Source organism: Neodiprion virginianus, chromosome 1 (assembly GCF_021901495.1).
Source record: "Neodiprion virginianus isolate iyNeoVirg1 chromosome 1, iyNeoVirg1.1, whole genome shotgun sequence".
In the NCBI taxonomy this organism is placed as follows: domain Eukaryota; kingdom Metazoa; phylum Arthropoda; class Insecta; order Hymenoptera; family Diprionidae; genus Neodiprion; species Neodiprion virginianus.
In genome coordinates, this window is record NC_060877.1 from 10911231 (window position 1) to 10925829 (window position 14599).

At 41.2% G+C, this 14599-nt stretch overlaps 1 protein-coding gene and 1 non-coding gene across 7 annotated transcripts in view; both read left to right on the forward strand.

The window, feature by feature from the left end:
- The window catches only part of LOC124297008 (uncharacterized), a 115269-nt gene that overhangs the window by 93425 nt on the left and 7245 nt on the right, over positions 1–14599 (forward strand). For 5 of the 6 annotated variants that reach the window (XM_046747566.1, XM_046747557.1, XM_046747573.1 and 2 more), the window contains 11 exons: positions 313–1253; positions 2358–2538; positions 3647–3745; positions 6126–6346; positions 6481–6619; positions 8708–9513; positions 9688–9779; positions 10596–11197; positions 12030–12273; positions 13804–14049; positions 14121–14292. In XM_046747566.1, coding sequence (XP_046603522.1) covers positions 313–1253; positions 2358–2538; positions 3647–3745; positions 6126–6346; positions 6481–6619; positions 8708–9513; positions 9688–9779; positions 10596–11197; positions 12030–12273; positions 13804–14049; positions 14121–14292 — 3743 coding nt within the window. The remainder of the gene's footprint in view (positions 1–312; positions 1254–2357; positions 2539–3646; positions 3746–6125; positions 6347–6480; positions 6620–8707; positions 9514–9687; positions 9780–10595; positions 11198–12029; positions 12274–13803; positions 14050–14120; positions 14293–14599) is intronic. The other variant, XM_046747588.1, reaches the window with a different exon arrangement.
- On the forward strand, positions 3467–3550 carry Trnal-cag (transfer RNA leucine (anticodon CAG)). Its single transcript has one exon. It is a non-coding gene; the product is annotated as a tRNA-Leu (tRNA).

Here is a 14599-nt window from a genome sequence, read left to right on the forward strand (position 1 = left end):
TCGTTCGTTTCCCATTCTGCTATTCCTTTTTAATGAACAGCTAGTGTTTGGAATGGAAATTTCAATTCTACGAGCAACTTGATTCAACCTTCAAGAGTTCCGCAAACGTTACTTACATAAGTGACAAATTTCGATTTCGATCATCGAACAGTGTATGTTCAGTTTTCTGAAACATGAAAATTATTTTCTTACCCCTAACGTAAAATCGTACGATGTTATCGGAAGGAAGGCACGGATATTTACTCCCGTCTCTCACCAGCCATGGTCCAGAACTTTAAAATCAAATAAAATCAATCGCATCTTTCGTTACAGGTGATTTCAGAATACTGCAGGACTCGCCTTCAGACGAAGCCCTTCTCGCACATAGTTATGGACATGTACCGAGAGGTGGTGCGTTGTCCGCAATACGCGGCTCGAAAACGAGTCGTTCTTCAGGGTGCCAGATTGAAGCTTCACCAGGGCCAACAGCAGCCACCACCTCAGCCGCATTTCCCGAAGCACCACCAGGGGAAGGGAGCCCTCTTCAAAGCCCAGTCACGAAACTCAAGGTCGCAACCGAATCTGCTGAGTCTACCGGGGTGCGAAAGGTCATTGGAAAACGGAACGAGACCTGAGTTCCAGTCACAGATGAACATCCCGGGCAATCCAGGGGCTCCTGGGCCCCAGCACCATGCGAGGACGAACTCTCAGCCGGTTCGCACCGATCAGCCAGAGACCGGCAATGATCTGCTGGCCGTGTCCCGAAGGAAGAATCTTCAAAACTCCTCCGGAAATATATACAGCGATCCGATTTATTCGCTTCCGGTAAAGCCGTTCCTCAGTACGCAGGACGTTCGCAGCATGAACGGAGCGAAACCTCTCAAGGACCACTCGAAGAGCACGGACGTTTATGGACAGACAACAAGGGTGCTTTCAGGGACTCGCGGAAAATACTTGGTGCACGGGCTTCCGCATCATCGTCGCGAGACTTCGAATACCCAATCGGTGACCAGAGCGAATGAGCCGAATCCAAAGCGCTGCAGCGGACCACCTCAATTGACTGTCTTTGCGGCACAACCCAACTGCGATCCTGCGGGATGTCAGGACCCGATCGCGGTTCACGCTGAGGGTAAATCCTGCCCGAGTCAGGAGAAGAGCTTCACTCCACGTGGTCCCGTCCCTCCGAAACCACCACGGATCATCACGACTCTGAAGAGAATGGCACCGGCTTCGAGTTCAGACGTTGAGTCTGGTCCACCTGTCAAGCCACCAAGGTGAGTCAGTCTCCGTTCCGATTTTCCCGGTCTTCGATTTCTCTCTCGTGTTTGTCGAACGTTTTGTGAAGTGCCGGTGGAAGCGAAAATCCGAGAAAAGCTTCGATTCTGAGTCAATAAAAGCCTGTCACATCGCGCTTGCAAAAACTCTCCTCCGGCGACACGTTGAGCCAGACTGTAATGCTTCTAACGCTTGAGAGATCAGAGAAACAGTTTGTTCCAGAGTGCCAAAACATATAGAAGCACTTTGCAACGACCGTTTGCGACGACAGTTGAACGGTGTTAACCGGACCAAATGACGATGAATATCTTCACCCTTTTTTACGTACTTCGGTGGGATAAAGTTTGTGAAAAGGCTGGTAATTTGATCCACCAGCTGTGGAACTCTGGAAAGAAATTGGAATTACTTTTCACTTGCCTTGCGTGAAATGAGTACATTGTTTGTGGAAAATTTCTTCATCCGCTCGATATATACCAAAATTCCGCATCGCGGAACAGATAAATTATTCAGTACAGAACTTGATTAACAATTTAGCTTTTGCCGCGAACAATTGAATCAATATTATTTATGAATCGTAAATAATTATGCTACTACCCTTTTGCGTTAAATTGTCGTTGAGGGGATGTCATATTTTACAATTCTTTTCTTTCCTGAATATGAATAATGAAGTTTCTTCATACTTTGGCAAATCGTACAGGACTTTATGAGTGTGCTTGTGGGTTGAGAAAAAAAAGTTCTGATAATTGACCAAAACGCTGAAGTACTTACTGCTACTTTTTCACTCGATTTGAGATTACGGTACGCTACTGCAGCTGAGTTTGGCATTTTTTGTATCTTACCATCCATTTTCCGAACTTTTCGCAGACGACCCGCAAGCACAATCATAAACCCCATCATTTGCCGAAATTCAGAGAGACTCCATGACTCGGAAAAATTAAGGAATTTAAACTACGATTCGCCGAATTTAACGAGGGTCCGATAGCCTCTTAAACATTGGCAAAGAAAAGCATCAATAAGTAGGCTATAGTCGGTCATGTAAGCCTCAGAATTTCAATGTCTCGATACTTGGACGACGGTTTAATTCAATGCCTAATCTTTCTCAGGAGTACAATCAGGTGCGGCCCAAAGGCACGACGAGGAAAAGCGGTTCAGAGAGCACCGTCACGATTATATCGTGCTGTCGGTGGTCCAACAAGATCACTGAACAAGACGCGATGCGTCGGTCCGGAATTCGTTGTTCGTGCCAATCAACAACCGAAGCAGCTAGTCATCGGCGACGTCAAGGTGAGTAAATCAATTCCCTTCATGGTTCTTATCACCTCTTATGCCCTCTTTTCCATGAAATATAAAATGATAAGATAAAATTAATGCGATAAAAACTTACCGAAGAAAAACAAAAAATCTCCTAATTTATACTCCGACTGAAAAATCTAATCAGGAGGCTGAACCGCTTTGATCCATGGAAAATTTGTACTCGCATAGTTTATCTAACGTAGTTCAAACCCATGAAAGATATATGATGCCGTCTTTGTATCGTGAATTTATATCGATCAGTTCGGAGTAGTTTGTTGAGCTTGAGAAGATTGGTCAGCCAAAAATCGGTATTTGTTTATTAATTTGATTAATTATCCAACAATTTGGTTTATTCGTAAGCTGAAAAGATCTCTTAAAAATACTAAAATAGAATATAATCGAATTATAAATAAACACTTAAATATCAATGCTACATTTCAAATTACTTCTAAATGCCTGCCCAAAATCTGTGATTATAACTGTTTTTACTTTTTTTGTTTTCACCAGTAACCAATGCAGTATTGCCATTTGATAATCATAATTAATACCAACGCAATATTGAATGATTTCAAAATGTTAAAAAATAAGTGTTTCAGTGAAGGTTTAGAAAATAGTTTTCTGGGTCAAACGAATCTTATATCGTAGAGAGTAACTGAACGAATCTACTGGAACTGTCATGATTTTGAAGTGACTTGACACAAAACATCGATATTCAAACCTTTTTTTTTTTTATTTTAGTATTTCTGTTTTTTGTATTTTTGAAACAGAGTATTAAAATTCTATAAATACTCAATGCGCGACTACACGGTGATAAAAATACTGAATATTATCGATTTTTGGCCAAAAAATATTCTTAAAATATGATGCGACTCTGTTCGGCGATCAGGAGTGATCCAACTCTGCGGATCAGTTCCTACAAGTCAGGATGGCCGAGCGGTCTAAGGCGCTGCGTTCAGGTCGCAGTCCACTTCTGTGGGCGTGGGTTCGAATCCCACTTCTGACAAATTTTTTTCTTCATCACCGTTGCCGGTTGAATGGTAGACTATTTGTACAATGATCGAGAAAAAAATTCTCTAGAACACGTGTCATTTTATTTTAGATCGCGTCTTCGAGCCGCGTCGTGGTCATTCTTTTGACCGGGCAGAGACTCGAGGTCACCTGTGATCCACAGAAAATAACTGCTGGAGAATTATTTCAGGTGAGTGTTAAGAAAATTTTCTCGAAATTTAACTTTAGGTGTAAGAAGAAAAATAAAATCCTAGAAGTATCTAAAATTTAGTTTTATGTGAACCTGCTAAAAAGTCTATCCACGTTAGCTTGAACGAATGAACATTTTTAACCTCATAAATTTATATTTGGTTGATGAAATTGGGTCTTATTTGACTGGAACAACACATTACTTCTAACATTTTATTAGCCTGGGTATAGAAGATGATAATGAAATCAGGCAGTTGGTTCGGATTAGATTAGATTAGATTATAGATATATTTGTGGCGGTCAGTTTTGGCCAATTCAAAATGGACAATTATTTGGAAATAAAAGTTGGATTCTTCGGGCAAATATAATAGTTTTGCAAGATGGGTCAACAATCTTGGCATAAAGTTATTTGCCGCGTAGTTGAATCATAAATCGATCACCTGTCACGATGTGGAGAATATTGTTTTCTGTTACTCAAAATAACGCCATCATAAATTTCCGTTGCCGTTTAGGTTTTTTTTTTCTTTTTTACTTAATCGTTTTTTTCATAGTCCATTCTTGGCTACGCATTATTTGAGATTTATGAAAGGATGTTGAATAGAAGGGAAAAAACAAAAAATAATGGTAGAGAAAATATTATCTGTGTCGCCAGAGATGAGTTTCCCATATTTCATGGTAAATTGTCAAAAGTGAAACGAGATCTCAATTTCAGCTCGTACAAAATACAAGTTAAAGGTCTCTCGGAGCGAGAAAGTGTATACAATCGATTTTCTGTCAGGGTTGATAAATATATGCGGATAATATAATAATCGAAAGAGAAAAAGGATGCACAGAGAAAGGAAAGGTATCGTAATCCGGTTTTGGATCGATCTAAGTTAAAAGCCCAGTAATCCGGCGTTTGATAGAACTGATTAAAGCTCAATCAAGAGTATAACTCGAATTCGAAACTATCGCAAAAGTGAACTGTGCATATGGCAAGCGCCGATAAGCGGTTCCAATCCAATTTATCGGAAGATTATATCTCCGGCTGCGGCCTGGAAAATTCTCCTCTCGAAAGGTCGAGTCTTCAACAACGGGGTCATAAGTTGACGGAGACACAAAAGATGCTCATCCAGCAATCCTTGGAAGTAAGATCCAGCTGCTTCGCGTGGTTTATGGTCACCGCAAATTCGAACACAAATCTCTTGTCATATACCGTATAACCGCAAAAGCTCTGCACTGCTTGGCCATTTGCCAACGTCTAATCTACACGTGCCGCTGCAACACATCACCACTTAGCAAACCAAGTGTATGAAATAACTAGACAAGTTATTTTAGACCATTTTACGTACGTTTGTGACACAGCGTGGTGATAATCTTGGTAGATTGAAGCGGGGCTTGGAAAAGCTTTGAAACATTTTTCCAATTTTCTGCAATAGGAGTTCTCGGATGTGGGTGGGATGGATAATGATACCGTCGAGATAAAAAGGAGGAAAATTTTACCTGCATAGCTATAGCCTCCTACATTTGTTATGCATACTCCCAGAAGACGGCTCCGCGGACTAGAATCGCAGCAATTCCACCTTTATGGGATGATTCAATTTGAAAGATAGAAGAAAATTAGCCCTGGGATAAAAACTCTGTCCCCGAGACACGAAGAGAAATTCGTTCTGCGCGTTAACCCGCTTCTGACTCGTGTTCATTGAATGCGTCTTACGGTGTTCTATCCTGTTCCTCGTCTTTCTTATTGTTAGTTAGTATGACTTCATTTTCCACGTCCGTGCTTACATAGAAATGCAAATGAAGATATTCGCATAATCGACGTTGGATTTTTGAATATTTAACACATGCCGATGACGTTATTTAGTTGCTTTGTTGTTGTTTTCGGTTTCATGCCTTAAGAGTATTCGTTCAAAGTTTTGATACTAAAACCCCATTGAAATCGCTCTGAACTCGGATGCCTCATCAGGTATGCACGAACGTAAAATCTGGCATATTCTCCACTTCTATTCAACCTCCTCAACTTTGGTTATATCCCATTGAAATATGCAGCATCACTGAATGAGCTCGTGACAACAATGCATTCTTGGCTATTCTCGGATTTGCACCAATCTCGGTTATACGTACATACTTAGGAATTCACAGAGCTGAGTCTAACTTCGAAATGATGTTGGCTGATCTGCGAGGTTGGAAAAAATTGAGCTGAAGAAAAATTTGGCTTGACATTTCGATATTCGTTTAATTGTATCTTAGCAACGTTGATTCTTCTCGTTATTGTTCTTCTTGTAATTATAATTTGTTTTTTTCTTCTCATTATCACTTTCCAGAAAAAGAAGAGGCACATTTCAGCCTCCTGTAGAATAACGTGAACAAACACGGTACGATTTTGTTTCTCTTTTCAGGCGGTGGTCCAGGCGGAGAATCTGGAGGAGAACTTTACTCTCGGTTTGGCAGCTCTGCTGGCCGGAGATTTCGCCATCCTTCCTCCAGACACGAAATTGAATAAGGTTGCACCCCCGGGTTGGTTAAACAATGGAAAAAACAAGGGCCTCTTGGGACTACCGACAAGCTTTATGCTGTACTTTCGGCTTCGATTTTTCTTGCCTTCGTTACGCGGCATAAGGTACACAGAGAAAGCTAATGCAATGTAAACCTATATTATCGATAATATTATTCAGTTTGTCAACGGGTTTCTTTTTTTACAAGTACATCTAAACTCTCGATCCTCGCTTCACGGGATAACTTGGTTTGTTTCAGAAGTTGGTGTTCAAAGCATCTTCTCTACCTTCAGCTTCGCCGATGCATATTAGAGCAGCAATTGATTTGTTCTTTGGGTCAGTTGATCAGTCTAACCGGCCTCGCTCTCCAGGCTGAGTTCGGAAATTACAGCACAAACGTGAGTAGATTTGTAAAAATGTCAGCTTGTCATACGGATGGGAAATCGTTCAGTTTACTTTTTGTAACGTGTTTTGCAAGCCGATGAAGAATTTTCTTTATATTATTTGCTGAAAGTCACCGCATTCTAATTTTTTTTTTAGTAAAAATAGAAGACTCAAAAATTACATTAATTCATAATCTAACTGCGGACGCGACGTTTCAGTAATTCTCACGTTTATATGACTCTCGAGTACCTCGGTACTTCAAAAGACCCGTCAACATCACTAAGAAACATTATACTGTGAGAAAATTCTCTTGAGACACTTCGCTTTTTTTAAATTATACTTCAAACTTGGCAACTCTAGTTCATTGGAATAAATTAATTTTAAAAAAATATGCATATCACCACGAAGCCGCTTTAGCCAAGAATAACGTCGAATGTACAAATTTACAGCTGAGTTGAATGCGACTTGGAGTCACACAATAAATTCAGGCCTCATCGTGTTGACATGAATGAATTTTTTGAAAGTAAGGACAGAGAGAGGAAAATAAACGTGGCAAAGTGCTATTTGAATTTTCGAAATCAATCAAACTTTACAGCCTGGCTTCTGAGAGTGATATTCTGACTGAAAAATACGTTAACTATTTGCTGTAAATGCCATAATTTCTTCGCACATTGAGTTTCATGTGTGAAATAAATCAACTTTGAACTGTTATATATATATGAAAATAAATTCGTTACACTACTTATTTTTAAAATCTAAGGAAGTCGTAAATGGTTCAAGTTATTCAAGAATTTCAGTTGTCTACAATTCTTACAACACAATATTTGAATTATTTCGAGCTAGAAAGAAGCCTGCACATCCTAATTTGTGTTGCAGTGCACTATTTGAGAGTAGAATTATTGCAGCATTTCAATTCAATGCTCAGGAAACAAGTCAATTTGGGGTGGGGTACAAAAATTTGACAGACCAAAAAGTCGACGGGATGAAATCTCGAAAGTCAAACTATTATCGACAGTTAAAAACGTAGAAAGGCCACAAAAGCGAAAAGCTGACTTGTAGTGAAATAAAAAGTGAGAACACCAAAATGTATAAATAAATTTAAACCGATATTTTTTTTTTTTTGGCTGATGGCTGGAGACAGAATGGCCAAAGTACCGAAAGGTTGGATGACGTCAGAAACCCATATATTCTCTGCAACGCCACGCGTATCCGATTGCCGAGGTCTGGAGTGCCATCTAGGAGAAGTCTATATAACTATGAGAATCGTGTTGCGGCCTTTCGGCTTTCTGACCCTTCTGCATTTTGCGGATCGTGGTTTTGCTCCTTTTAAACTTTGATCGTCGACAACTAATTTGTTCGGTTTTGCGGCTGTTCGAAGTATTAGCCGCTCTTCATTTTTAATTTCGAAACTTTCGTTTTTACGTATCTCCACATTCTGTGCTTTGGTCATCGGAATGCCGACTGTTCTGAAAATACTTTTTCAGATAAGAGAGCGTCCCGTTAAATGAACTTTCGAGAAAACAGTTATTCTACTGGATGATTTGTCGAAAACTTCAACTTGGGTACGCTGATCATTCGTTGTTTTAAAATTCGTATCTCGAAAATTTCGGGTTTTCGTCCGATCGATTTTTTGATCGTTCGGGATCTTGACCCCCCCCCGTCAATTTGTCATCTTTAACTGCCCATACTATCCTATAATATTCCATTTCGCGCTGCAATCGGTCTAATAATGTTACAGTGCCAATTAAAAAAATTCTTCTCCGACCTGAAAAAAGGAAATATAGGTTGATCGAAGTTACCTTTTTCGTCGAATGATAACTGGGAAATCGCATTACTTGAATTAAGTTGGGGATTATTTTGGTTGTAGTATTAACTCGTGAAAGAGACCTCTTCGTACACTGTTTTGCGGTTTTGAATCGTTGCAATCTGTCTGAAGCGCGTTCATTTCAAACCATAACGAGGTGCATGGTAGTTCCGACGAAGCGATGGTAGCCGTGCAGGTAATTGAGTAATTAAGAACACATTCGCGGTTCGGCTAGCGAGGCGCGAATTTCCTCCTCGCATGGGCGTCTGGGTAAACGGTGCACCTTTCAATTTCCCAGGAACATGGTTGCGGTGATTACTTCCTCCTCGAACACTACGTGCCAGAATCACTGGTGCTGAGTAGAGAGCAGATAAAGTCCGAGCTTTCGGGAAGCACGGAGGCGTTACGGGCCCAGCTGCACCAGGCCCACAGAGAGAGATTCGGCCTGGACACGAACAAGGCTGAAGAGACGTTCATCGAGTACGCCCAATCGCTCGGCGACTATGGCGCCCACTACTACATCGCAACCGTGGACATCAAGGAACTTGGGAAGGTCCTGGCCCAGCAAATGGGCCCTGGAACCGCCGTGAAGGAGCAGCGAAAAGGGGACGCTGGTGTTTACGCCGATACCGAGAATATCTACGATATGGAGAAGTCAGGGGATGATCCGATTTACGGAAAGATCGATTTTCCCGGGGAAGACCCTCTCAGGATACCCTATTCAGACGAACAGAAGATCGGGATAAATGAGGAACTTTACGCCGTCCCGAAGCCAAGGACTTCTTCAACAACGCGAAAGGCCGAGCAGAACAACAACGTCAGCAAGAACAACAAGATGAACAACGTCAATAGCAGCAACGGGAATAATCACGGCAGCGGGCTCAGTAAGGCCAAGAAGTCCAATGAGAGCGGCGTTTGGCTGGCCATTCATGCCGACGGACTCAAGCTTTTCGACAGAGGCGGTAGTCCTCGGGAGAAAATCGAACTAGCCAGATTTCAGTGGCGCGATATTCAGACGCTGAGTTACAGCAAAAGCTGCCTCATCGTTCACACGAAGCTTAACGGGAAACGGTGCAAGTTCAAGCTCAGGATGGATCATAGGAAGTAAGTGTAACGTTGTTAGTGACGATTGCCGGATGAAACGAAAGTCTGTATAACATGCTTTGTTGATCTTGGTACTCACGTACTTAGTCCGTTGCAGTCCATACAGAATTGTGCAACCGTGTGGCTACTTTTTTCATCTTATATGTATGTTCGTTTTTGTTTATCCGTTTTCAGAAGCTATTTCGCTTTCAAGCTGACCTCTCTTCATCATCAATTCTTCCTCAAATTTAGGGCTGAGCTGACCTCACTCCAAGGGCTTGCGGCGGGTACGTATCCTTTACATCCTATTTAAAGTTGGATATAAGGGAGTGTCCATAAATTGTGTTGAAGCTTCTGGGGAGGGAAAGGGCACGAAGGCAGGTGTTTCGCGTAAAGTTTTTGCGGTTCAGAGGTTCTGATTATTCTTGAAAGGGACTGGTATCTCTGCACTTACAAAAGCATGCTTTGCTTTATTCTCATCGCTGCTGTCCAAATCAAATTTTAATGCGATGCACCGTCAATTATATAATTTTCATGATGAAAACGTAGCGAATAAATTCTTTTTTAATTAAAGCATGAATACAATGGAAGGAACGCAGGCGATCTATGTGTTTGATGTGTCAACCTTTTACCCATGAATAGAGTATAAAACTTTCGCATAAAAAGGGCGAAAAGGGGCTTGTGGAAATATCAATACTTGGCTTGAATAAATCTGACACAATTTATGGACGGCTCCAAATATAAAAGCTTCAATTTAACGTTACAAAAATTACTCTGTTTATAAATAAACGCCCATGAGAGAATTACTATATTAGAAGATTACCTTCTATTAATAAGATGTGAAACAGGCAATTTTTCAAACAAGTTGTACCCTATTAAATGAAAGGTAACTGATTGTGACTTCTTCTGTGTTTCTTCAGTTGTTGGCACTTCTACGATTATTCGTATCAATTAAATTGTGAAATAGTCGCCAGAGTGTGAACAAAATCACACGAAAACTTATTTCTTCGAGAATATTTGAAATCCCCCGTAGCTTCGTGTTGCATATTGTTTTTACTGAAACATAATCCACGACTAACATCCCATTATTCGGGTTTGTTCAGAGTTTGGCGTGCCCCTAATCGTGGAGCCGAATTCCCCGCTTCCAAAATCGAAACCGGACAGCGGAAAGAACAAAATCTCGATTGCCGAAGCGACGAAGAAGCAGGAGAGACAAAAGTTCTCCATGCAACTTGAGGAGTACCAGAACAAGGAGAACGAAAACCCGCAGAAGAAGAGCCAGACTGTTGTTCCGGAGCCGATTCGTTACACGCCGGAAGAAGACGCACTTTATGCTCAAGTACACGCGCGTCTGGAGCCGGAAGGGGCTTCGAGGGACACCGAGGACGAGTCTGATCGCGGATTGATCGGCTCTCAGCATCACTTCCATCCCAAGAACCTCGCCCACGCTGAAACCGACAGGGAAGAGGACAAGCTCTACGCCTACGCGAAGATTGGTCCGCCCGGGAGGATCGGGCATCCCGGATCCCTGTCGAAGCCCTTCTCCTCCGACGCTATTGACCTGATTGTCCGAAACCCGGATAAACCCGAAGACATCTATGCAGCCATAAATAAGACCGGGCAATCCAAAAAGTTCAAGTTCCCTGTGCCCGAGGAAGTCTGGGATGTCACCGACGTTACCGACGTCAAAAAAACCTCGCAGCAGGTAAGGGACTTTTAGTTTCTTTTATTATGATCGATAATTCAATCAAATCGGATCCGTAGGAATGGTAATAATTCACTATTGTTCAAACCACCAATATGACTGAATCTTGCAAGGTCGTAACAGATTATGGCGAAATGATAGCGGATCATGAGACGATTCTATCAAACATTGAAAAATTGAAGTGAATAATTATCGCATCAGTAATTTTGATCGTATTCCAGTATTGGCATATTATTTAAAAAGGAGAAAATTGATGTAAAATTAAAGCTTATAATTTTTAGACTTACTATTTTCAGAGTTTTAGTTCATATCAGTACTCTTCTATACAGGTTTTTCTTACTCTCATGTCTGCGACGTTTCACTTCTAATACATTTTGCCCGAAATAAGCCTGCCTAATGCAATTGTTTCAAAATCTTCCGGAAATCTGAATCGTTCAGAACTTTGACCTGCTGTATCCATTTCATAGATGATAACACGCTTTTCGAAGTCGTTAAATTGGAATCTAGCAGTATGTAAAATTGATGAAACTATCCGTTGAAAGTAAAGTCTAACTAACATTAACTATTTCATTTTAACAAACCGAAGATGAGAAAATTTCAAAACGATGAAAGATTTAGCGTGGAATGGAAGTGATTGGTCCATTGTCCTGTTAGCGTCTCTCGAAGACAAATGTACGAAACTGAACGACGTACTTTGCAGGACGTTCAACGATTAGGATAACTGGGGAAAACAGTGTTCTTAAACGAGTTTATGACGAAATTGCGCACTCGGAACCTGCTGTACTCAAGCGTCACGCCGCAAATAAAATCCCAACGACTTTATTCTGCGCAGGTAAAAACTTCCAGCCTTCCGAACTACGGAACGCCACGGCAGATGACCGGCTTCCGGACGCCGAGTCTTCCCCGTCGACTTGGGGTGAAAATGGGGACCAGGGCTATCTACAGCAGTCTTCAGCGGGATCCCAACCTTGCCGACGTTACCAGCGACTTGGAGTCGTTATCGCTCAAGTCCGATACAACGTCGTCTGCTCAGTCGGCATCCGCTGACTCACCGCTACCGGAAGCATACGTACTCAGTAAGTATATGTCGATCTGACTCGTAAGGAGATGTTGCGTTACCCCGTATCGACCACCCCTACGAACCGAGTAAAACTGGCACCATTTTAACTACGAAACCTTATGCGAATACTTAAAAATTATTTCCCCTTACGAATACATTTACTAGTATTATTTTTGCGTAAGACATATATATATATATATATATTTTTTTTAATATTTGCGTTCAGCATTTCCAACTGCAATGTTTCTAGGTCTACGATACATATGATAATATTTTCTGATCATGTTCAAACTGGTGACACTATACGCGATCGATTAAAACTGATAGATAACATCCTCTTAACCATGTATATGCTTGTACACATGCAATGGCGTTACGCTGCATATATATGTATATACGATAACGCGACACTAACCACGATCAATTACGAAGAGGTCAGTGATCTGACTCAGTCATGAGTTCAGCTGACCTGACTTACGAAAGTATATGACTATACGTACCTATGCAGAGATCACAGTTGGAGTTTGGATGGTTCCTATTTTGAGAGAACTGATGGAGCTGTTTAATCGCGGAAATGAAGTATTGGAATGGTTGAAATCGTGTTGAAATCATTGGAAAACGAAACATCATAGGGTGTGATTTTAGGAGTTTTCGGGAATTTCGTGAAATGGATATCGTTTCAACTCGCAAAAATCATGTGATTAATGAAAATCATCAACTCAGAATTTGTATGGAACACTGTCCTTCATTTGGTCCAAAGAAACTTCTTGGTGAAAAACTAGTATGGCTTTGGTATTGCTTTTACAGTGTTCTTTTCCAAGCAGCTGCTAGGCATGAGCAATAGACGAATCTGTGTGATTCAACTTGTAAAACAAAATATATACTGAAAGCTTGGTCAGCCCTTCATTAGCGATACAAGCTGTTGATAAATTCTGGAGTTTGATTATAAAAGCGTTCGGTTTTCCGGATCAATCTTTCAAGTGTACAAACATCACAGCTTCTACATAATTTTTATGTCTGACACATCGCAACTTATACTTTCCTCAGTTATTTTGTTTCACTGGATGTTTGGGTTCATTTCGATCGTAATTGAGACGTAACATAATAATTTGTTTAGATCTCTTCAATTATTTATAACAACAATAATTATCATTTTACCGTCAAAATAGTAAACATGTCAGATCAATATCTTAAATTTAAATGCTTAACTTATTTCTTTTAAAATTGCCGAGTTTCCATTTAAGCTTTCTTTACAATACCACGTAACATTGTTTGCGTTTTCTAGATCAACCTCTTGATCGTTTATTCGTCTGTGAATTTGAAAATCTGTACATCTTTACATCAATTGTATTTCATATTCTACGATCTATTCTCACAATCAGACCGACTTTCGAGTGAATGGATCGGTCAAGTTTTGCACGCTTACTTTTCAGACCCGTTTTCCTCTTTCCGTTCGTTTTCTCCTCTCCTACTTAACCGTAACCCCCTCGCGATATATATCGTCGTCCACATCTTATCTCAGATCTTTATCCTCATGCACGAACAGACGCGGATATCAGATCGGACGACGAAACGTTCCGGGTTCCCATTGACGAGACGATGTCCGCCTCGCTCATGGCCAGGCTGGACGAGCTCTCCTTCGCCGAGGAGCGAATCCTCCACTCGATACAGCTCGAACGAGGCCACGGGGGCAGCATAGGACTCCAAGTTACCGAGGGCAATGATGGAGGCGTCTACGTCCAGGCGGTTTCCGTTGGAGGGTCTGCGGACATGGCCGGAAATGTGAACAAAGGTTTGTATTAATTACGCAGAAGACTCGTCGTGAATGTTCGTAAAATCATGGGTTCTCTTTCTGTCCCGAAGGAGATCGAATTGTCGCAATAAACGGGCAGAGCCTCCTCAGTCTCCGCTATGAAGAAGCCTTAAAGATGCTCCAGAGTTCCGCGGAGACGGTGGATCTTGTTTTATCACAGATCGTCTCCCGCGCAAATCCAGATTCTCATCGACGAGGACCAATTGAGAACAATTACTTACAGTAAGGAAAATTGCATCCTTTGTAATTACTTCATCCGCCTTCAAGATTTTGCTTTGATTTTACAATATTTTCGTTTGTTATATTTACTCTCCTTTTTTCCGCCTGTCACGTATCGGATTAGGCGTTTTGAATTCGGCAGCAATAAGTCTCATTAGAGCCAGACATCGAAAGAGAAATCTGCCATTAGGAATTTTACAGCTGCGATGCAGAATTTTTAAATATCTACATCACGTACAGTGAAACCTCGGTTATATGGCGGGACAATCTCTTGAAACTTGAATATGAACCGCGCATGCGCCAAATATTT